This window comes from Triturus cristatus, chromosome 8 (assembly GCF_964204655.1).
Source record: "Triturus cristatus chromosome 8, aTriCri1.1, whole genome shotgun sequence".
Classification (NCBI taxonomy): Eukaryota; Metazoa; Chordata; class Amphibia; order Caudata; family Salamandridae; genus Triturus; species Triturus cristatus.
The window spans coordinates 1,696,667,848-1,696,691,861 of NC_140591.1; the positions used below are offsets into that span (position 1 = coordinate 1,696,667,848).

General features: G+C 52.8%; 1 protein-coding gene and 1 long non-coding RNA gene across 5 annotated transcripts in view; one reads left to right on the plus strand and one right to left on the minus strand.

The window, feature by feature from the left end:
• Window positions 1–24,014, plus strand: part of LOC146808631 (immunoglobulin superfamily member 1-like) — a 345,056-nt gene that overhangs the window by 121,818 nt on the left and 199,224 nt on the right. For all 4 annotated transcript variants that reach the window (XR_014968019.1, XM_085623664.1, XM_085623663.1 and 1 more), the window contains one exon: window positions 19,309–19,599. Coding sequence is in view for 3 of the 4 variants with exons in the window: in XM_085623664.1 (XP_085479790.1) it covers window positions 19,309–19,599 (291 nt within the window). In the remaining variant the exon portion in view is untranslated. The remainder of the gene's footprint in view (window positions 1–19,308; window positions 19,600–24,014) is intronic.
• LOC146808632 (uncharacterized) overlaps window positions 1–24,014 on the minus strand; it is a 119,053-nt gene that overhangs the window by 60,557 nt on the left and 34,482 nt on the right. The window lies entirely within an intron of this gene.

The following is a 24,014-nucleotide window of genomic DNA, read 5'->3' on the forward strand; positions in this document are numbered from 1 at the left end:
TGTATTATAAAAGAAGGTTTAGATCTGTCAAAAGGTTTATTTTACCAGGTCGAAATGGCAGTTTATAATGGCAAACACACGCTTTAATGGCCTGGCCTATTTCAGTTGCCTTTCATCTGGAATTATCCATTCAGAGCTTCCCACAAGTAATAAAGGAAATTTCAGATTGACATCATACTCTGAGTCTTGCAACTAGGTCAACTGCAATTTCAGAAAGATGAAGAGGTGTATTCCAAAGAATCAATTGGAAAAACAAGTAAAGCCCAGTGTTTCAGTTAGACCCCTTGGTGATATTCTGTGAAGCATGTCTATCGAATATGCTTCATTTTTGAAAGTGCATGTTATTAACCTTCCATCCTTTTTACCCAATATTTGAACTTAATTTGATGTACACTGTGATGTCCCTTCGTTAAATGCCTGGCAAAATGAGATTTTGAGGTTTTCTGTACGAACATTATTCTTATGTTCCAGTAAACGCCGGCTTTCTGTGTCATTTTACCAATGTACAGTAACCCAAATGGACAGTTCAAGAAATACATGCAGAACGCAGTGTTGCAGGTCACACAGCTCTTCAGCTTGACTTGTTTAGCTTCTTGTTGATAATAGGTCATATTTGATTTACTAATGTCATTGCAGTGCCCTAATCAACACTGGGGTGTGTATATTTTTTTCTGGATTAGTGTAGGAGAGTAGGGTCTGCTATCCTATGGTCACCCCAAATTTTTGCTTTTTGCTTCACTGGTTTTTGACATATTGAGGCTGTGGGCCTGCCAATCAGACCCCCAGCCTGCTGTTCTCTCTACTAAATTAAAACTATGCACCCTAGGTGCATAACCAATTGGAAGTGGATCACCCTGTCAGCCCCTGTACCAGTGTACACTAGGTACCCAGGGCATTGGTGTACCCAAGGCCTGCCCGGGGCTGAAGCATGTATTATGCCACCCCAGGCTTGGCCTAACAAATCTGACACAACTGGCTGATCACTCAGCTGGGGTAAGTTGGTGTAACCACCTCTTACTTAGGTGTAGTATACCTATACCTAACCTTAAATGGGACACCTGGTAACCTATAAGTCACTCCTATGGCAGGCCTTAACAATCCTGAAGGCAGAGTGCTTGGTTCCATGTGAGATGGTGCTCTGGCATGAGCTGGGCCTGTCTGCAGTGGTCGGAACAACTTCCTTCTACTGTTTCCAGATATCGTCATACCAGGTACTCTTAAGTGCATTATGAACCTCGCGGTTAAATGCTATCTTTGGTTTGGCTTTATCAAAACATGTCAATAAGGTGTCATACGAATTGGAATACTAACCCCTCGCCAATTCTGGCGACGGGGTTAGCATTCCACCCTTCTAGAGGGACACGACATGTACAGTACCTGAAACCCGGGTAAAATCAGACATAGCCTCAGCTCCACAAAATGGATGCTGCCACCACAGACACAAGTCTGCCCTCCTGCTGCTGGGAGTCCTTCCAGCTTGGGAGGTGTGGACAAAGGGTTTCCTGCCAGGGGAGGTGCGTGCACCACCCCAGACAGGATTTTGTGTATTGGTCAGGTAGGGCTTGAAAGAAACCAGACATGCCTGTGGCTCACAAGGAGCCTCGGGGCATAGGCCAGTTCAAACCGGTCCTGGGGCACACCAGTCCCGGGCCTGGGGCGAGCTGGACAAAGGATTGGGGGTGTAACCACCCCCCTTCCTGGTCCCACCCTTAGGGAGGGACCTAGCAGGTAGTCCGGCCCCTAGAATCCGCTTAAAGGTAGGAGCTGTGTCCTAAGACTTCAGACATCCTGGAATCAACTTAAAACTAAGAAGAAGACGGGAACTTCGACGCTCTGCCGCACAGAGGACTGAAGCCAATCTCCCCTGTGGTCAGGGAGTGACCACCTTGCTAACGCAAGCACCATCCAGCGAATCAACGTCTGCTTTGCTGCCGCCTCCCGCCGGAGCCCGAGCCCAGAGACTGACAAGACCTGGACCTCCAGACCTCTCACCGCCCGATCCACAGTCCCTGCAAAGAGGAGACCCGTGGAGGCACCGAGACACGTGGAGCCAGCCACCTTGAAACGACTACGACAAGCTGACCAGTGCAACAACCGAGGCTCCCTCCAAGTTGTGCTTTGGGTCCTGAGAAGCCCAACCCTCGAGCAGCATCTGCACCAAAGGTGAGCCCTCCAGCATCTCCACGATCTGCGTGGGGCCCTTCTGCATTTTGCCACTCGACGCGCCTAACCGGTTGCTGGCCCGCTGGCTAGTGGCCATCTTGGCGACGAAATCTACGACAAACACCGCTGGTCTGGTTGCTCCAGACTGGCCCTTGCTCCCCTCCAAAGGAGCAGTTCCTCTGACCTTGCTGGTCAGAACTATCAGCTTAACCTCCTTGCCTACAACAATTGCTTTTGCCAAGGCTTGTTTGCTTCAATCAAGTCGCCGACACCGCCGACAGCGAGAGCCTGCGTGGGACAGCTCGTGACTCGACTCCTGGACGTCGTCGACCTTCAGGGACCACGTGGCTGCAGAGTCAAGCTACACCTCATCACCTGTTTGCACCCGACATCGCCTGGTACCCACCTGGTGCCACGCTGGTCACTGGCTAGTGACTGTGAACACTGTCCCCTCTGCTTACAGGTCTTCAACATCTCCGATCCACTCTTGGATCCACTGCATCTCTTCCCGACCGACCGCCTGCAGCACTTTTGTCTACAGGCCCCACGGAACAGATAGAAGAAACCCGACGCACTTCGAGGCCTATGCACCCGCTTCCTGTGGGTGAGGTAAAGCTGGCACTCCGGTGCCCAAGTGTAGTATTACATCTCTAGTGCCTGTGTTCCAAATCTTAAGTTCCTAGGTCATCCGGAAGATTCCTTTTGCAGTAACTTTGTACTTTTTACGCACCCATTGAAACCTATGGGAGCACGCGTGTGACTATTTGCTCTGCACACGCCACCCGTGGACCTCCTGGTCACTAACTGAAGTTAGCTCCTTGTAGGCCCAGCGATTCTAGAGGCCCTAGGCCTTTTCCCTTTTCTGTTCGTGGTACTTATACCACTATTTTAGTATATGGTTCGAGTGGCCACCAGGGCCTATCCATATAAAGTGCAACTTCTGTGTATTCTGTGATAATCTTGTTTGACGATTTGTGCTCCTGTGCTCATAAAGAGACTAGGGGTTACTCTGAGAAATAAATACATATATATTTTGAATATATATCTGTGTGGTGTCCTTTCATTGGTATAAAAGGGGGTTACTATTGGTAAAACAGCTTGCTTAACACGCATCACGAGTTTAGCCTCAAAGACTGCTTAGCCTACGCTACCACTAGGGCAGCTAGTCCGAAAAGGTTGACTTACAACCACACCATAAGGGTTACTTGGCATGGTACAAGGTGGTCACTAGAACTAGTGAACAGCATATACCAGGCCAACTTCTCACAATTAGGGTTTTTGATGATTTTTGAGTATTAGTGGGCTTAATGTTAGTTATCTTTTTGCGGTTCTATGATGTCTGGCTATCAGAGGGTTTTCTTGAAACAGACAGCATATTCCATTATTAAGCTGAATTATAGAGCAATGATTTAGTATCAATTCCTTAATCATCAATGAATGTCAAGAATATGAACAAACCTCTTGTTATCTTTTTACTTATGCAATTCAACTCTATTATTTGAGTTTTCCAGTCAGTTTCCATCAACAAACTCAGATGTCTTTTCAAACCTGCTCAGCACAACCGTTTTACTGGTGCCATAATTATTGGATGGGATCAATTTACATGTTCAAGTTTTTGAAAACATTAAATGTCTCTTTTATGAGAGAGGCTGTATCCTTGCATAGTGAAGCAAGTCCTTATTGTCTTTAGCAGAGAGGAATGTTCTCTAAGTTCCATGCAAAAAATTTGAATAAACTTCACTGGTCTCTGATAAACAATTGAATTCTGTTGTGCGTGAACCTTTCCAATGAAACTCACATCATTGATATGCCAGATTCATAATTTGAAAATGTGCATCCAGGTGGACTGGGTAAGGAAATGTTCTTGTTTTATTCCGCTCAGATAGCGACATGCCTATGACTGGGCGACATTGGACCGCACCAGTGTTCCTGAACCATGGGAACTGACCTTAGGAATCCTTTTTGAAATAGTATAAAATTATGTATATCAATTATATTACAAATATCTCATTTGTACCTTCAAATCCTTCCCTGAGATTATTCTAAACCTTCGAGACCTCCCTTGTAGCGTGTTGATGCGTTGAGACGCATTTTAGGAGTACACAACATTGGTTGAGCGCGTCCGATTGAATTCTATTCTAATTCACTCAGAAAAGAAGGCTATATTTAGTATGTGTTAACCCCTTCATCACTGTTGATTGAAGAACTATGCTTAATGGTTGAAATATGGATTTAATTCCAGTAATTATAGACCTAGAAGGCTAGACCATGAAACTCCTGTGCTTTCAAATAAAGCGAAAGTGTCCATTACTCAAGAACCCCTCACACCCCATGATCTATAGATTTCTAAAGGTGCAGATGGATCCCATGTGTGGTGGTAGCGGGCAACGTTTTGTCAAATATTCAAATTCAAACTGTTTTCCAAATGAAATCTTTTAACAAAACATTTAACACTAAATGCTTTTCAAACTAATTAGTTTTCAAACTATTTACCTGCTCAGCACAGCACCAGCTTTGAAAGTGAGTCAGGGAAGTGAGGGGGGGTGCCTGCACTGATTTCAAACGCCCCAGTGCAGTGTAAGTGAGGGAAGTGAGGGGGAGATGCCTGCACTGATTTCAAAGGCCCCAGTGCAGTGTAAGTGAGGGAAGTGAGGGGGAGATGCCTGCACTGATTTCAAACGCCCCAGTGCAGTGTAAGTGAGGGAAGTGAGGGGGGAGATGTCTGCACTGATTTCAAAGGCCCCAGTGCAGTGTAAGTGAGGGAAGTGAGGGGGTAGATGTCTGCACTGATTTCAAATGCCCTAGTGCAGTGTAAGTGAGGGAAGTGAGGGGGGGGAGATGCCTGCACTGATTTCAAACGCCCCAGTGCAGTGTAAGTGAGGGAAGTGAGGGGAGATGCCTGCACTGATTTCAAACGCCCCAGTGCAGTGTAAGTGAGGGAAGTGAGGGGGGGGTGCCTGCACTGATTTCAAACGCCCCAGTGCAGTGTAAGTGAGGGAAGTGAGGGGGGAGATGTCTGCACTGATTTCAAAGGCCCCAGTGCAGTGTAAGTGAGGGAAGTGAGGGGGTAGATGTCTGCACTGATTTCAAATGCCCTAGTGCAGTGTAAGTGAGGGAAGTGAGGGGGAGATGCCTGCACTGATTTCAAAGGCCCCAGTGCAGTGTAAGTGAGGGAAGTGGGGGGGGAGATGTCTGCACTGATTTCAAACGCCCCAGTGCAGTGTAAGTGAGGAAAGTGAGGGGGAGATGCCTGCACTGATTTCAAACGCCCCAGTGCAGTGTAAGTGAGGAAAGTGAGGGGGGGATGCCTGCACTGATTTCAAACGCCCCAGTGCAGTGTAAGTGAGGAAAGTGAGGGGGGATGCCTGCACTGATTTCAAATGCCCCAGTGCAGTGTAAGTGAGGAAAGTGAGGGGGGGATGCCTGCACTGATTTCAAACGCCCCAGTGCAGTGTAAGTGAGGAAAGTGAGGGGGAGATGCCTGCACTGATTTCAAACGCCCCAGTGCAGTGTAAGTGAGGGAAGTGAGGGGGGTAGATGCTTGCACTGATTTCAAACGCCCCAGTGCAGTGTAAGTCAGGGAAGTGAGGGGAGAGATGCCTGCACTGATTTCAAACACCCCAGTGCAGTGTAAGTGAGGAAAGTGAGGGGGGATGCCTGCACTGATTTCAAACGCCCCAGTGCAGTGTAAGTGGGGGAAGTGAGGGAGAGATGCCTGCACTGATTTCAAAGGCCCCAGTGCAGTGTAAGTGAGGAAAGTGAGGGAGAGATGCCTGCACTGATTTCAAATGCCCCAGTGCAGTGTAAGTGAGGGAAGTGAGGGGGAGATGCCTGCACTGATTTCAAACGGCCCAGTGCAGTGTAAGTGAGGTAAGTGAGGGGGGGTGCCTGCACTGATTTCAAACGCCCCAGTGCAGTGTAAGTGAGGGAAGTGAGGGGGAGATGCCTGCACTGATTTCAAATGCCCCAGTGCAGTGTAAGTGAGGGAAGTGAGGGGGAGATGCCTGCACTGATTTCAAACGCCCCAGTGCAGTGTAAGTGAGGGAAGTGAGGGGGAGATGCCTGCACTGATTTCAAACGCCCCAGTGCAGTGTAAGTGAGGGAAGTGAGGGGTAGATGCCTGCACTGATTTCAAACGCCCCAGTGCAGTGTAAGTGAGGGAAGTGAGGGGGAGATGCCTGCACTGATTTCAAACGCCCCAGTGCAGTGTAAGTGAGGAAAGTGAGGGGGAGATGCCTGCACTGATTTCAAACGCCCCAGTGCAGTGTAAGTGAGGGAAGTGAGGGGGAGGATGCCTGCACTGATTTCTAACGCCCCAGTGCAGTGTAAGTGAGGGAAGTGAGGGGGAGATGCCTGCACTGATTTCAAACGCCCCAGTGCAGTGTAAGTGAGGGAAGTGAGGGGGAGATGCCTGCACTGATTTCAAACGCCCCAGTGCAGTGTAAGTCAGGGAAGTGAGGGGGAGATGCCTGCACTGATTTCAAACGCCCCAGTGCAGTGTAAGTGAGGGAAGTGAGGGGGTAGATGTCTGCACTGATTTCAAACGCCCCCGTGCAGTGTAAGTCAGGGAAGTGAGGGGGAGATGCCTGCACTGATTTCAAAGGCCCCAGTGCAGTGTAAGTGAGGGAAGTGAGGGGGAGATGCCTGCACTGATTTCAAATGCCCCAGTGCAGTGTAAGTGAGGGAAGTGGGGGGGAGATACCTGCACTGATTTCAAACGCCCCAGTGCAGTGTAAGTGAGGGAAGTGAGGGGGAGATGCCTGCACTGGTTTCAAACGCCCCAGTGCAGTGTAAGTGAGGGAAGTGAGGGGGGATGCCTGCACTGATATTAAACGCCCCAGTGCAGTGTAAGTGAGGGAAGTGAGGGGGGAGATGCCTGCACTGATTTCAAACGCCCCAGTGCAGTGTAAGTGAGGGAAGTGAGGGGAAGATGCCTGCACTGATTTCAAATGCCCCAGTGCCGTGTAAGTGAGGGAAGTGAGGGGGAGATGCCTGCACTGATTTCAAAGGCCCAAGTGCAGTGTAAGTGAGGGGAGTGAGGGGGGAGGATGCCTGCACTGATTTCAAACGCCCCAGTGCAGTGTAAGTGAGGGAAGTGAGGGGGAAATGCCTGCAGTGATCTCAAACGCCCCAGTGCAGTGTAAGTGAGGGAAGTGAGGGGGGAGATGCCTGCACTGATTTCAAACGCCCCAGTGCACTGTAAGTGAGGGAAGTGAGGGGGAGATGCCTGCACTGATTTCAAACGCCCCAGTGCAGTGTAAGTGAGGAAAGTGAGGGGGGGATGCCTGCACTGATTTCAAACGCCCCAGTGCAGTGTAAGTGAGGAAAGTGAGGGGGGATGCCTGCACTGATTTCAAATGCCCCAGTGCAGTGTAAGTGAGGAAAGTGAGGGGGGGATGCCTGCACTGATTTCAAACGCCCCAGTGCAGTGTAAGTGAGGAAAGTGAGGGGGAGATGCCTGCACTGATTTCAAACGCCCCAGTGCAGTGTAAGTGAGGGAAGTGAGGGGGGTAGATGCTTGCACTGATTTCAAACGCCCCAGTGCAGTGTAAGTCAGGGAAGTGAGGGGAGAGATGCCTGCACTGATTTCAAACACCCCAGTGCAGTGTAAGTGAGGAAAGTGAGGGGGGATGCCTGCACTGATTTCAAACGCCCCAGTGCAGTGTAAGTGGGGGAAGTGAGGGAGAGATGCCTGCACTGATTTCAAAGGCCCCAGTGCAGTGTAAGTGAGGAAAGTGAGGGAGAGATGCCTGCACTGATTTCAAATGCCCCAGTGCAGTGTAAGTGAGGGAAGTGAGGGGGAGATGCCTGCACTGATTTCAAACGGCCCAGTGCAGTGTAAGTGAGGTAAGTGAGGGGGGGTGCCTGCACTGATTTCAAACGCCCCAGTGCAGTGTAAGTGAGGGAAGTGAGGGGGAGATGCCTGCACTGATTTCAAATGCCCCAGTGCAGTGTAAGTGAGGGAAGTGAGGGGGAGATGCCTGCACTGATTTCAAACGCCCCAGTGCAGTGTAAGTGAGGGAAGTGAGGGGGAGATGCCTGCACTGATTTCAAACGCCCCAGTGCAGTGTAAGTGAGGGAAGTGAGGGGGGATGCCTGCACTTATTTCAAAGGCCCCAGTGCAGTGTAAGTGAGGGGGGATGCCTGCACTGATTTCAAACGCCCCAGTGCAGTGTAAGTCAGGGAAGTGAGGGGGAGATGCCTGCACTTATTTCAAAGGGCCCAGTGCAGTGTAAGTCAGGGAAGTGAGGGGGAGATGCCTGCACTGATTTCAAACGCCCCAGTGCAGAGTAAGTCAGGGAAGTGAGGGGGAGATGCCTGCACTGATCTCAAACGCCCCAGTGCAGTGTAAGTCAGGGAAGTGAGGGGGAGATGCCTGCACTGATTTCAAAGGCCCCAGTGCAGTGTAAGTGAGGGAAGTGAGGGGGAGATGCCTGCACTTATTTCAAAGGCCCCAGTGCAGTGTAAGTGAGGGGAGTGAGGGGGGATGCCTGCACTGATTTCAAACGACCCAGTGCAGTGTAAGTCAGGGAAGTGAGGGGGAGATGCCTGCACTGATTTCAAAGGCCCCAGTGCAGTGTAAGTGAGGGAAGTGAGGGAGAGATGCCTGCACTGATTTCAAATGCCCCAGTGCAGTGTAAGTGAGGGAAGTGAGGCGGAGATGCCTGCACTGATTTCAAACGCCCCAGTGCACTGTAAGTGAGGGAAGTGAGGGGGAGATGCCTGCACTGATTTTAAAGGCCCCAGTGCAGTGTAAGTGAGGGAAGTGAGGGAGAGATGTCTGCACTGATTTCAAATGCCCCAGTGCAGTGTAAGTGAGGGAAGTGAGGGGAGATGCCTGCACTGATTTCAAATGCCCCAGTGCAGTGTAAGTGAGGGAAGTGAGGGGGAGATGCCTGCACTGATTTCAAACGCCCCAGTGCAGTGTAAGTCAGGGAAGTCAGGGGGAGATGCCTGCACTTATTTCAAAGGCCCCAGTGCAGTGTAAGTGAGGGAAGTGAGGGGGGTAGATGCTTGCACTGATCTCAAACGCCCCAGTGCAGTGTAAGTGAGGGAAGTGAGGGGGGAGATGCCTGCACTGATTTCAAACGCCCCAGTGCAGTGTAAATGAGGGAAGTGAGGGGGAGATGCCTGCACTGATTTCAAACGCCCCAGTGCTGTGTAAGTCAGGGAACTGAGGGGGGAATGCCTGCACTAATTTCAAACGCCCCAGTGCAGTGTAAGTGAGGGAAGTGAGGGGGAGATGCCTGCACTGATTTCAAACGCCCCAGTGCAGTGTAAGTGAGGGAAGTGAGGGGGAGATGCCTGCACTGGTTTCAAACGCCCCAGTGCAGAGTAAGTCAGGGAAGTGAGGGGGAGATGCCTGCACTGATCTCAAACGCCCCAGTGCAGTGTAAGTCAGGGAAGTGAGGGGGAGATGCCTGCACTGATTTCAAAGGCCCCAGTGCAGTGTAAGTGAGGGAAGTGAGGGGGAGATGCCTGCACTTATTTCAAAGGCCCCAGTGCAGTGTAAGTGAGGGGAGTGAGGGGGGATGCCTGCACTGATTTCAAACGCCCCAGTGCAGTGTAAGTCAGGGAAGTGAGGGGGAGATGCCTGCACTGATTTCAAAGGCCCCAGTGCAGTGTAAGTGAGGGAAGTGAGGGAGAGATGCCTGCACTGATTTCAAATGCCCCAGTGCAGTGTAAGTGAGGGGGAGATGCCTGCACTGATTTCAAACGCCCCAGTGCACTGTAAGTGAGGGAAGTGAGGGGGAGATGCCTGCACTGATTTCAAAGGCCCCAGTACAGTGTAAGTGAGGGAAGTGAGGTAGAGATGCCTGCACTGATTTCAAATGCCCCAGTGCAGTGTAAGTGAGGGAAGTGAGGAGGAGATGCCTGCACTGATTTCAAAGGCCCCAGTGCAGTGTAAGTGAGGGAAGTGAGGGGGAGATGCCTGCACTGGTTTCAAACGCCCCAGTGCAGTGTAAGTCAGGGAAGTGAGGGGGAGATGCCTGCACTTATTTCAAAGGCCCCAGTGCAGTGTAAGTCAGGGAAGTGAGGGGGGAGATGCCTGCACTGATTTCAAACGCCCCAGTGCAGTGTAAGTGAGGGACGTGAGGGTGAGATGCGTGCACTGATTTCAAACACCCCAGTGCAGTGTAAGTCAGGGAAGTGAGGGGGGAGATGCCTGCACTGATTTCAAACGCCCCAGTGCAGTGTAAGTGAGGGAAGTGAGGGGGGAGATGCCTGCACTGATTTCAAATGCCCCAGTGCAGTGTAAGTGAGGGAAGTGAGGGGGGGATGCCTGCACTGATTTCAAACGCCCCAGTGCTGTGTAAGTGAGGGAAGTGAGGGGGAGATGCCTGCACTGATTTCAAACACCCCAGTGCAGTGTAAGTGAGGGAAGTGAGGGGGGATGCCTGCACTGATTTCAAACACCCCAGTGCAGTGTAAGTGAGGGAAGTGAGGGGGAGATGCCTGCACTGATTTCAAATGCCCCAGTGCAGTGTAAGTCAGGGAAGTGAGGGGGAGATGCCTGCACTGATCTCAAACGCCCCAGTGCCGTGTAAGTGAGGAAAGTGAGGGGGGAGATGCCTGCACTGGTTTCAAACGCCCCAGTGCAGTGTAAGTGAGGGAAGTGAGGGGGAGATGCCTGCACTTATTTCAAAGGCCCCAGTGCAGTGTAAGTGAGGGGAGTGAGGGGGGATGCCTGCACTGATTTCAAACGACCCAGTGCAGTGTAAGTCAGGGAAGTGAGGGGGAGATGCCTGCACTGATTTCAAAGGCCCCAGTGCAGTGTAAGTGAGGGAAGTGAGGGATAGATGCCTGCACTGATTTCAAATGCCCCAGTGCAGTGTAAGTGAGGGAAGTGAGGCGGAGATGCCTGCACTGATTTCAAACGCCCCATGCACTGTAAGTGAGGGAAGTGAGGGGGAGATGCCTGCACTGATTTTAAAGGCCCCAGTGCAGTGTAAGTGAGGGAAGTGAGGAAGAGATGTCTGCACTGATTTCAAATGCCCCAGTGCAGTGTAAGTGAGGGAAGTGAGGGGAGATGCCTGCACTGATTTCAAACGCCCCAGTGCAGTGTAAGTGAGGGAAGTGAGGGGGAGATGCCTGCACTGATTTCAAACGCCCCAGTGCAGTGTAAGTCAGGGAAGTGAGGGGGAGATGCCTGCACTTATTTCAAAGGCCCCAGTGCAGTGTAAGTGAGGGAAGTGAGGGGGGTAGATGCTTGCACTGATCTCAAACGCCCCAGTGCAGTGTAAGTGAGGGAAGTGAGGGGGGAGATGCCTGCACTGATTTCAATCGCCCCAGTGCAGTGTAAGTGAGGGAAGTGAGGGGGAGATGCCTGCACTGATTTCAAACGCCCCAGTGCTGTGTAAGTCAGGGAACTGAGGGGGGAATGCCTGCACTAATTTCAAACGCCCCAGTGCAGTGTAAGTGAGGGAAATGAGGGGGAGATGCCTGCACTGATTTCAAACGCCCCAGTGCAGTGTAAGTGAGGGAAGTGAGGGGGAGATGCCTGCACTGGTTTCAAACGCCCCAGTGCAGAGTAAGTCAGGGAAGTGAGGGGGAGATGCCTGCACTGATCTCAAACGCCCCAGTGCAGTGTAAGTCAGGGAAGTGAGGGGGAGATGCCTGCACTGATTTCAAAGGCCCCAGTGCAGTGTAAGTGAGGGAAGTGAGGGGGAGATGCCTGCACTTATTTCAAAGGCCCCAGTGCAGTGTAAGTGAGGGGAGTGAGGGGGGATGCCTGCACTGATTTCAAACGCCCCAGTGCAGTGTAAGTCAGGGAAGTGAGGGGGAGATGCCTGCACTGATTTCAAAGGCCCCAGTGCAGTGTAAGTGAGGGAAGTGAGGGAGAGATGCCTGCACTGATTTCAAATGCCCCAGTGCAGTGTAAGTGAGGGAAGTGAGGGGGAGATGCCTGCACTGATTTCAAACGCCCCAGTGCACTGTAAGTGAGGGAAGTGAGGGGGAGATGCCTGCACTGATTTCAAAGGCCCCAGTACAGTGTAAGTGAGGGAAGTGAGGAAGAGATGCCTGCACTGATTTCAAATGCCCCAGTGCAGTGTAAGTGATGGAAGTGAGGAGGAGATGCCTGCACTGATTTCAAAGGCCCCAGTGCAGTGTAAGTGAGGGAAGTGAGGGGGAGATGCCTGCACTGGTTTCAAACGCCCCAGTGCAGTGTAAGTCAGGGAAATGAGGGGGAGATGCCAGCACTTATTTCAAAGGCCCCAGTGCAGTGTAAGTCAGGGAAGTGAGGGGTGAGATGCCTGCACTGATTTCAAACACCCCAGTGCAGTGTAAGTCAGGGAAGTGAGGGGGGAGATGCCTGCACTGATTTCAAACGCCCCAGTGCAGTGTAAGTGAGGGAAGTGAGGGGGGAGATGCCTGCACTGATCTCAAACGCCCCAGTGCAGTGTAAGTGAGGGAAGTGAGGGGGGATGCCTGCACTGATTTCAAACGCCCCAGTGCAGTGTAAGTGAGGGAAGTGAGGGGGGAGATGCCTGCACTGATTTCAAACGCCCCAGTGCAGTGTAAGTGAGGGAAGTGAGGGGGGGATGCCTGCACTGATTTCAAACGCCCCAGTGCTGTGTAAGTGAGGGAAGTGAGGGGGAGATGCCTGCACTGATTTCAAACACCCCAGTGCAGTGTAAGTGAGGGAAGTGAGGGGGGATGCCTGCACTGATTTCAAACACCCCAGTGCAGTGTAAGTGAGGGAAGTGAGGGGGAGATGCCTGCACTGATTTCAAACGCCCCAGTGCAGTGTAAGTCAGGGAAGTGAGGGGGAGATGCCTGCACTGATCTCAAACGCCCCAGTGCCGTGTAAGTGAGGAAAGTGAGGGGGGAGATGCCTGCACTGGTTTCAAACGCCCCAGTGCAGTGTAAGTGAGGGAAGTGAGGGGGAGATGCCTGCACTGATTTCAAACGCCCCAGTGCAGTGTTAGTCAGTGAAGTGAGGGGAGATGCCTGCACTGATTTCAAACGCCCCAGTGCAGTGTAAGTGAGGGAAGTGAGGGGGAGATGCCTGCACTGATTTCAAAGGCCCCAGTGCAGTGTAAGTGAGGTAAGTGAGGGGGAGATGCCTGCACTGATTTCAAACGCCCCAGTGCAGTGTAAGTGAGGGAAGTGAGGGGGAGATGCCTGCACTGATCTCAAACGCCCCAGTGCAGTGTAAGTGAGGGAAGTGAGGGGGAGATGCCTGCACTGATTTCAAACGCCCCAGTGCAGAGTAAGTGAGGGAAGTGAGGGGGAGATGCCTGCACTGATTTCAAATGCCCCAGTGCAGTGTAAGTGAGGGAAGTTAGGGGGAGATACCTGCACTGATTTCAAACGCCCCAGTGCAGTGTAAGTGAGGGAAGTGAGGGGGAGATGCCTGCACTGATTTCAAACGCCCCAGTGCCGTGTAAGTGAGGGAAGTGAGGGGGAGATGCCTGCACTGATTTCAAAGGCCCCAGTGCAGTGTAAGTGAGGGGAGTGAGGGGGGAGGATGCCTGCACTGATTTCAAACGCCCCAGTGCAGTGTAAGTGAGGGAAGTGAGGGGGAAATGCCTGCAGTGATCTCAAACGCCCCAGTGCAGTGTAAGTGAGGGAAGTGAGGGGGGAGATGCCTGCATTGATTTCAAACGCCCCAGTGCACTGTAAGTGAGGGAAGTGAGGGGGAGATGCCTGCACTGATTTCAAACGCCCCAGTGCAGTGTAAGTGAGGGAAGTGAGGGGGGGTGCCTGCACTGATTTCAAATGCCCTAGTGCAGTGTAAGTGAGGGAAGTGAGGGGGGAGATGCCTGCACTGATTTCAAACGCCCCAGTGCAGTGTAAGTGAGGTAAGTGAGGGGGGGTGCCTACACTGATTTCAAACGCCCCAGTGCAGTGTAAGTGAGGGAAGTGAGGGGGAGATGCCTGCACTGATTTCAAACGCCCCAGTGCAGTGTAAGTGAGGAAAGTGAGGGGGAGATGCCTGCACTGATTTCAAACGCCCCAGTGCAGTGTAAGTGAGGTAAGTGAGGGGGGGTGCCTGCACTGAATTCAAACGCCCCAGTGCAGTGTAAGTGAGGGAAGTGAGGGGGAGATGCCTGCACTGATTTCAAACGCCCCAGTGCAGTGTAAGTGAGGTAAGTGAGGGGGGTGCCTGCACTGATTTCAAACGCCCCAATGCAATGTAAGTGAGGGAAGTGAGGGGGAGATGCCTGCACTGATTTCAAACGCCCCAGTGCAGTGTAAGTGAGGAAAGTGAGGGGGAGATGCCTGCACTGATTTCAAACGCCCCAGTGCAGTGTAAGTGAGGGAAGTGAGGGGGAGGATGCCTGCACTGATTTCAAACGCCCCAGTGCAGTGTAAGTGAGGGAAGTGAGGGGGAGATGCCTGCACTGATTTCAAACACCCCAGTGCAGTGTAAGTGAGGTAAGTGAGGGGGGAGATGCCTGGACTGATTTCAAACGCCCCAGTGCAGTGTAAGTCAGGGAACTGAGGGGGGAGATGCCTGCACTGATTTCAAACGCCCCAGTGCAGTGTAAGAGAGGGAAGTGAGGGGGAGATGCCTGCACTGATTTCAAACGCCCCAGTGCAGTGTAAGTGAGGGAAGTGAGGGGGAGATGCCTGCACTGATTTCAAACGCCCCAGTGCAGTGTAAGTGAGGGAAGTGAGGGGGAGATGCCTGCACTGATTTCAAACGCCCCAGTGCAGTGTAAGTGAGGAAAGTAAGGGGGAGATGCCTGCACTGATTTCAAACGCCCCAGTGCAGTGTAAGTGGGGGAAGTGAGGGGGAGGATGCCTGCACTGATTTCAAACGCCCCAGTGCAGTGTAAGTGAGGGAAGTGAGGGGGAGATGCCTGCACTGATTTCAAACGCCCCAGTGCAGTGTAAGTGAGGGAAGTGAGGGGTAGATGCCTGCACTGATTTCAAACGCCCCAGTGCAGTGTAAGTGAGGGAAGTGAGGGGGAGATGCCTGCACTGATTTCAAACGCCCCAGTGCAGTGTAAGTGAGGAAAGTGAGGGGGAGATGCCTGCACTGATTTCAAACGCCCCAGTGCAGTGTAAGTGAGGGAAGTGAGGGGGAGGATGCCTGCACTGATTTCTAACGCCCCAGTGCAGTGTAAGTGAGGGAAGTGAGGGGGAGATGCCTGCACTGATTTCAAACGCCCCAGTGCAGTGTAAGTGAGGGAAGTGAGGGGGAGATGCCTGCACTGATTTCAAACGCCCCAGTGCAGTGTAAGTCAGGGAAGTGAGGGGGAGATGCCTGCACTGATTTCAAACGCCCCAGTGCAGTGTAAGTGAGGGAAGTGAGGGGGTAGATGTCTGCACTGATTTCAAACGCCCCCGTGCAGTGTAAGTCAGGGAAGTGAGGGGGAGATGCCTGCACTGATTTCAAAGGCCCCAGTGCAGTGTAAGTGAGGGAAGTGAGGGGGAGATGCCTGCACTGATTTCAAATGCCCCAGTGCAGTGTAAGTGAGGGAAGTGGGGGGGAGATACCTGCACTGATTTCAAACGCCCCAGTGCAGTGTAAGTGAGGGAAGTGAGGGGGAGATGCCTGCACTGGTTTCAAACGCCCCAGTGCAGTGTAAGTGAGGGAAGTGAGGGGGGATGCCTGCACTGATATTAAACGCCCCAGTGCAGTGTAAGTGAGGGAAGTGAGGGGGGAGATGCCTGCACTGATTTCAAACGCCCCAGTGCAGTGTAAGTGAGGGAAGTGAGGGGAAGATGCCTGCACTGATTTCAAATGCCCCAGTGCCGTGTAAGTGAGGGAAGTGAGGGGGAGATGCCTGCACTGATTTCAAAGGCCCAAGTGCAGTGTAAGTGAGGGGAGTGAGGGGGGAGGATGCCTGCACTGATTTCAAACGCCCCAGTGCAGTGTAAGTGAGGGAAGTGAGGGGGAAATGCCTGCAGTGATCTCAAACGCCCCAGTGCAGTGTAAGTGAGGGAAGTGAGGGGGGAGATGCCTGCACTGATTTCAAACGCCCCAGTGCACTGTAAGTGAGGGAAGTGAGGGGGAGATGCCTGCACTGATTTCAAACGCCCCAGTGCAGTGTAAGTGAGGGAAGTGAGGGGGGGTGCCTGCACTGATTTCAAATGCCCTAGTGCAGTGTAAGTGAGGGAAGTGAGGGGGGAGATGCCTGCACTGATTTCAAACGCCCCAGTGCAGTGTAAGTGAGGTAAGTGAGGGGGGGTGCCTGCACTGATTTCAAACGCCCCAGTGCAGTGTAAGTGAGGGAAGTGAGGGGGAGATGCCTGCACTGATTTCAAACGCCCCAGTGCAGTGTAAGTGAGGAAAGTGAGGGGGAGATGCCTGCACTGATTTCAAACGCCCCAGTGCAGTGTAAGTGAGGTAAGTGAGGGGGGGTGCCTGCACTGATTTCAAACGCCCCAGTGCAGTGTAAGTGAGGGAAGTGAGGGGGAGATGCCTGCACTGATTTCAAACGCCCCAGTGCAGTGTAAGTGAGGTAAGTGAGGGGGGTGCCTGCACTGATTTCAAATGCCCCAGTGCAGTGTAAGTGAGGGAAGTGAGGGGGAGATGCCTGCACTGATTTCAAACGCCCCAGTGCAGTGTAAGTGAGGAAAGTGAGGGGGAGATGCCTGCACTGATTTCAAACGCCCCAGTGCAGTGTAAGTGAGGGAAGTGAGGGGGAGGATGCCTGCACTGATTTCAAACGCCCCAGTGCAGTGTAAGTCAGGGAAGTGAGGGGGAGATGCCTGCACTGATTTCAAAGGCCCCAGTGCAGTGTAAGTGAGGGAAGTGAGGGAGAGATGCCTGCACTGATTTCAAATGCCCCAGTGCAGTGTAAGTGAGGGAAGTGAGGGGGAGATGCCTGCACTGATTTCAAACGCCCCAGTGCAGTGTAAGTGAGGGAAGTGAGGGGGAGATGCCTGCACTGATTTCAAACGCCCCAGTGCAGTGTAAGTGAGGAAAGTGAGGGGGAGATGCCTGCACTGATTTCAAATGCCCCAGTGCAGTGTAAGTGAGGAAAGTGAGGGGGAGATGCCTGCACTGATTTCAAACGCCCCAGTGCAGTGTAAGTGAGGGAAGTGAGGGGGAGATGCCTGCACTGATTTCAAACGCCCCAGTGCAGTGTAAGTGAGGAAAGTGAGGGGGAGATGCCTGCACTGATTTCAAACGCCCCAGTGCAGTGTAAGTGAGGGAAATGAGGGGGAGATGCCTGCACTGATTTCAAACGCCCCAGTGCAGTGTAAGTGAGGAAAGTGAGGGGGAGATGCCTGCACTGATTTCAAACGCCCCAGTGCAGTGTAAGTGAGGGAAGTGAGGGGGAGATGCCTGCACTGATTTCAAACGCCCAAGTGCAGTGTAAGTGAGGAAAGTGAGGGGGAGATGCCTGCACTGATTTCAAACGCCCCAGTGCAGTGTAAGTGAGGGAAGTGAGGGGGAGATGCCTGCACTGATTTCAAACGCCCCAGTGCAGTGTAAGTGAGGAAAGTGAGGGGGAGATGCCTGCACTGATTTCAAACGCCCCAGTGCAGTGTAAGTGAGGGAAGTGAGGGGGGAGATGCCTGCACTGGTTTCAAACGCCCCAGTGCAGTGTAAGTGAGGGAAGTGAGGGGGAGATGCCTGCAGTGATCTCAAACGCCCCAGTGCAGTGTAAGTGAGGGAAGTGAGGGGGAGATGCCTGCACTGATTTCAAACGCCCCAGTGGCTTGTGTGTCGTTCATTCTTGGAAACATCAGGGTTAACTAATGTCCTCCCAGTCATAGCGCCCCCAGTGGCCTGTTTTGGAAGCATCGTAGCAATGAGAAGGTGCGGGTGATGGCGCCAGTGCTTCTTGCTGCTTTAAGTTATAAAAGACCGCGACTGCATCATACCTTTAGTGCTTACCACACCACTTGGCTAAGCCATGTATTACCACCTGTAGAGGAGTAACACATGGTTCAGAAACCACAATCAAGACTGAGGTAAGCGGGAGTCTATGTCTGACACTTTGCACCAGTGAAAAGTCATAGAAAAGGATGCAAACTCGTGCAAAGTGTTGATAAAGTATCACTTTTGAGCGCAGCTTCTTTGCGCAGAACAGCAGTCATAAAACTAGCCCAAGTGCCCTTTGGGCGACTCTCTGCTTCTTTGTGTGAAGGGGGCGCCCCACTCATACTACCCCCCACCATTCTGAGGCAAAGCAGTACCTAATAACAACGGCAGACAGGGGTTTGTTCCAAAACATAATGCCTCAGTGAGGCCGAGGCTAACTAGGGGAAATGTTTTTATTTCTCCTTACTTTTCACACATTGCATTTGTTCTGCACTGTAGAGCGCGTACAATGTAGGACTTTAAAAATAAATATGCAAAAGGTCAGTATTGTGCACCGGAACAGCAGTTTTCTAGTCCAAAACTATTGGCAGACATGACACACACATCTATGCACTATGCTTCACTGCGGTGCAAAGGTGTGTGCGTGGCACTAGGCTGCCTGGCACGGTGCCAGCGCTGGGTGACAGAGCAGAAGGACCAGACCTGGCAGATGAGCCGCTGCCCTGCGCTCTCCTTCTAGCGCAACACAACACAGCACCCTTAGCCGGTGCCTCGGAGTTGTGCTAACAGGAGTGAATCTGCCCCAGGTGTGCTACTCCTTCTAGTGCAACACAACACAGCGCCCCGAGTCGGTGCCTCGGAGTTGTGCTAACATGAGTGAATCTGCCCATGTGTGCTACTCGTTCTAGTGCAACACAACACAGCGCCCTTAGCCGGTGCCTCGGAGTTGTGCTAACAGGAGTGAATCTGCCCATGTGTGCTACTCCTAGTGCAACACAACACAGCGCCCTTAGCGGGTGCCTCGGAGTTGTGCTAACAGGAGTGAATCTGCCCCAGGTGTGCTACTCCTTCTAGTGCAACACAACACAGCGCCCTTAGCCGGTGCCTCGGAGTTGTGCTAACATGAGTGAATCTGCCCCATGTGTGCTACTCCTTCTAGTGCAACACAACACAGCGCCCTTAGCCGGTGCCTCGGAGTTGTGCTAACAGGAGTGAATCTGCCCCATGTTGCTATTCAGCAGCTTCCGCATGGTGTCACGTCTACTCTAAACACACTTCCATGAGTTAAAGGCAGCGTGGGATAGGAAGAGATGCCTGGTCTAAGAGACATGAAGTAAGGCACTCACCAAGATAAAACAGCAGGAAATGTCTTTACTGGATGAACTGTGAAATATGTATTTTCCTCTTTTCAGAACACCCGGCAACGCCTCGTTTGTTCTTAGAGCCCAAGAGGTCTGTGTATCTCCGAGGGGAATCTGTGGGTGTTCGCTGCGAGGTTCCCGGGGTGGCCAGCCCCTCCGAATACCACTTCTACAAAGATGGAGCGACCGTGGCTGCAAGCAGAGGCACGTCCGAGAGCACTTACGTCATAGCCAGCGCCGACAGCCAATCAGCAGGGTCCTACACGTGCCACTACGTCATTCATTTGCCAGGTCGTCTGCTGACTTCCATGCGTAGCTCTCCAGTATCTCTCTACGTCACAGGTAATGACAGATATAGTCAAAAAGCATATATTTAATACGGTTGTGTTTGATATGCCAGGGGTGCAGTATGATATGCCAGGGGTGCAGGATGATATGCCAGGTGTGCAGTATGATATGCCAGGGGTGCAGTATGATATGCCAGGGGTGCAGCAGCCATAGGTCATTGGAAATACCACCCTGCGCCTGGAGGCAGAGGGCATGTCTGTATAATGTGCCAAAGAAGAGCTCTGAACTCTGAAGTACAGTCTCAAATAGCAGGCACAATCAGCATAAAGCCAGGCAGCCTCAAACCAGCAGACAGAACCTTCACTTATGCATAAGCCAAGACATGTCTTCAACGGCGGACCAGGGTCCAACTCCCGTTACAGCTTCCAATGCCGACATACAGCCTTGATTGGACGGCTACAGTCGTAATTCCCTTCCATATAATCATCATATTTCAAGGTTTTGCCTTCTATGCAGTCTCATGGTCAGGGTGCATAGATTTAGCATCAGGTTGACAACATTGGCTCCTGCCTCACTGACACTGCGAGATGGGTGAACGACGCATGTTTGGAGACAGGGTTGGGTCTTCCCAGTACTCGCTTTGGCTCCTGCCTCACTGACACTGAGAGATGGGTGAACGACGCATGTTTGGAGCCAGGGTTGGGTCTTCCCAGTAGGTGCTTTGGCTCCTGCCTCACTGACACTGAGAGATGGGTGAACGACGCATGTTTGGAGCCAGGGTTGGGTCTTCCCAGTAGGTGCTTTGGCTCCTGCCTCACTGACACTGAGAGATGGGTGAACGACGCATGTTTGGAGCCAGGGTTGGGTCTTCCCAGTAGGCGCTTTGGCTCCTGCCTCACTGACACTGAGAGATGGGTGAACGACGCATGTTTGGAGCCAGGGTTGGGTCTTCCCAGTAGGTGCTTTGGCTCCTGCCTCACTGACACTGAGAGATGGGTGAACGACGCATGTTTGGAGCCAGGGTTGGGTCTTCCCAGTAGGCGCTTTGGCTCCTGCCTCACTGACACTGCGAGATGGGTGAACGACGCATGTTTGGAGCCAGGGTTGGGTCTTCCCAGTAGGTGCTTTGGCTCCTGCCTCACTGACACTGAGAGATGGGTGAACGACGCATGTTTGGAGCCAGGGTTGGGTCTTCCCAGTAGGCGCTTTGGCTCCTGCCTCACTGACACTGAGAGATGGGTGAACGACGCATGTTTGGAGCCAGGGTTGGGTCTTCTCAGTAGGCGCTTTGGCTCCTGCCTCACTGACACTGCGAGATGGGTGAACGACGCATGTTTGGAGCCAGGGTTGGGTCTTCCCAGTAGGCGCTTTGGCTCCTGCCTCACTGACACTGAGAGATGGGTGAACGACGCATGTTTGGAGCCAGGGTTGGGTCTTCCCAGTAGGCGCTTTGGCTCCTGCCTCACTGACACTGAGAGATGGGTGAACGACGCATGTTTGGAGCCAGGGTTGGGTCTTCTCAGTAGGCGCTTTGGCTCCTGCCTCACTGACACTGAGAGATGGGTGAACGACGCATGTTTGGAGCCAGGGTTGGGTCTTCCCAGTAGTTGCTTTGGCTCCTGCCTCACTGACACTGAGAGATGGGTGAACGACGCATGTTTGGAGCCAGCGTTGGGTCTTCCCAGTAGGTGCTTTGGCTCCTGTCTCACTGACACTGCGAGATGGGTGAACGACGCATGTTTGGAGCCAGGGTTGGGTCTTCCCAGTAGGTACATTGGCTCCTGCCTCACTGACACTGAGAGATGGGTGAACGACGCATGTTTGGAGCCAGGGTTGGGTCTTCCCAGTAGGTGCTTTGGCTCCTGCCTCACTGACACTGAGAGATGGGTGAACGACGCATGTTTGGAGCCAGGGTTGGGTCTTCCCAGTAGGCGCTTTGGCTCCTGCCTCACTGACACTGCGAGATGGGTGAACGACGCATGTTTGGAGCCAGGGTTGGGTCTTCTCAGTAGGCGCTTTGGCTCCTGCCTCACTGACACTGCGAGATGGGTGAACGACGCATGTTTGGAGCCAGGGTTGGGTCTTCTCAGTAGGCGCTTTGGCTCCTGCCTCACTGACACTGAGAGATGGGTGAACGACGCATGTTTGGAGCCAGGGTTGGGTCTTCCCAGTAGGAGCTTTGGCTCCTGCCTCACTGACACTGAGAGATGGGTGAACGACGCATGTTTGGAGCCAGGGTTGGGTCTTCCCAGTAGGTGCTTTGGCTCCTGCCTCACTGACACTGAGAGATGGGTGAACGACGCATGTTTGGAGCCAGGGTTGGGTCTTCCCAGTAGGCGCTTTGGCTCCTGCCTCACTGACACTGAGAGATGGGTGAACGACGCATGTTTGGAGCCAGGGATGGGTCTTCCCAGTAGGTACATTGGCTCCTGCCTCACTGACACTGCGAGATGGGTGAACGACGCATGTTTGGAGCCAGGGTTGGGTCTTCCCAGTACTCGCTTTGGCTCCTGCCTCACTGACACTGAGAGATGGGTGAACGACGCTTGTTTGGAGCCAGGGTTGGGTCTTCCCAGTAGGTGCTTTGGCTCCTGCCTCACTGACACTGAGAGATGGGTGAACGACGCATGTTTGGAGCCAGGGTTGGGTCTTCCCAGTACTCGCTTTGGCTCCTGCCTCACTGACACTGAGAGATGGGTGAACGACGCATGTTTGGAGCCAGGGTTGGGTCTTCCCAGTAGGTGCTTTGGCTCCTGCCTCACTGACACTGAGAGATGGGTGAACGACGCATGTTTGGAGCCAGGGTTGGGTCTTCCCAGTAGGCGCTTTGGCTCCTGCCTCACTGACACTGCGAGATGGGTGAACGACGCATGTTTGGAGCCAGGGTTGGGTCTTCCCAGTAGGTACATTGGCTCCTGCCTCACTGACACTGAGAGATGGGTGAACGACGCATGTTTGAAGCCAGGGTTGGGTCTTCTCAGTAGGTGCTTTGGCTCCTGCCTCACTGACACTGAGAGATGGGTGAACGACGCATGTTTGGAGCCAGGGTTGGGTCTTCCCAGTACTCGCTTTGGCTCCTGCCTCACTGACACTGAGAGATGGGTGAACGACGCATGTTTGGAGCCAGGGTTGGGTCTTCCCAGTAGGTGCTTTGGCTCCTGCCTCACTGACACTGAGAGATTTTTGAACGACGCATGTTTGGAGCCAGGGTTCGGTCTTCTCAGTAGGTGCTTTGGCTCCTGCCTCACTGACACTGCGAGATGGGTGAACGACGCATGTTTGGAGCCAGGGTTGGGTCTTCCCAGTAGGCGCTTTGGCTCCTGCCTCACTGACACTGAGAGATGGGTGAACGACCCATGTTTGGAGCCAGGGTTGGGTCTTCTCAGTAGGTGCTTTGGCTCCTGCCTCACTGACACTGAGAGATGGGTGAACGACGCATGTTTGGAGCCAGGGTTGGGTCTTCCCAGTAGGTGCTTTGGCTCCTGCCTCACTGACACTGAGAGATGGGTGAACGACGCATGTTTGGAGCCAGGGTTGGGTCTTCTCAGTAGGTGCTTTGGCTCCTGCCTCACTGACACTGAGAGATGGGTGAACGACGCATGTTTGGAGCCAGGGTTGGGTCTTCCCAGTAGGTGCTTTGGCTCCTGCCTCACTGACACTGAGAGATGGGTGAACGACGCATGTTTGGAGCCAGGGTTGGGTCTTCCCAGTAGGCGCTTTGGCTCCTGCCTCACTGACACTGAGAGATGGGTGAACGACGCATGTTTGAAGCCAGGGTTGGGTCTTCCCAGTAGGCGCTTTGGCTCCTGCCTCACTGACACTGAGAGATGGGTGAACGACGCATGTTTGGAGCCAGGGTTGGGTCTTCCCAGTAGGCGCTTTGGCTCCTGCCTCACTGACACTGAGAGATGGGTGAACGACGCATGTTTGGAGCCAGGGTTGGGTCTTCCCAGTAGGCGCTTTGGCTCCTGCCTCACGGACACTGAGAGATGGGTGAACGACGCATGTTTGGAGCCAGGGTTGAGTCTTCCCAGTAGGTACATTGGCTCCTGCCTCACTGACACTGAGAGATGGGTGAACGACGCATGTTTGGAGCCAGGGTTGGGTCTTCTCAGTAGGCGCTTTGGCTCCTGCCTCACTGACACTGAGAGATGGGTGAACGACGCATGTTTGGAGCCAGGGTTGGGTCTTCCCAGTAGTTGCTTTGGCTCCTGCCTCACTGACACTGAGAGATGGGTGAACGACGCATGTTTGGAGCCAGGGTTGGGTCTTCCCAGTAGGCGCTTTGGCTCCTGCCTCACTGACACTGAGAGATGGGTGAACGACGCATGTTTGGAGCCAGGGTTGGGTCTTCCCAGAAGGCGCTTTGGCTCCTGCCTCACTGACACTGAGAGATGGGTGAACGACGCATGTTTGGAGCCAGGGTTGGGTCTTCCCAGTAGGTGCTTTGGCTCCTGCCTCACTGACAC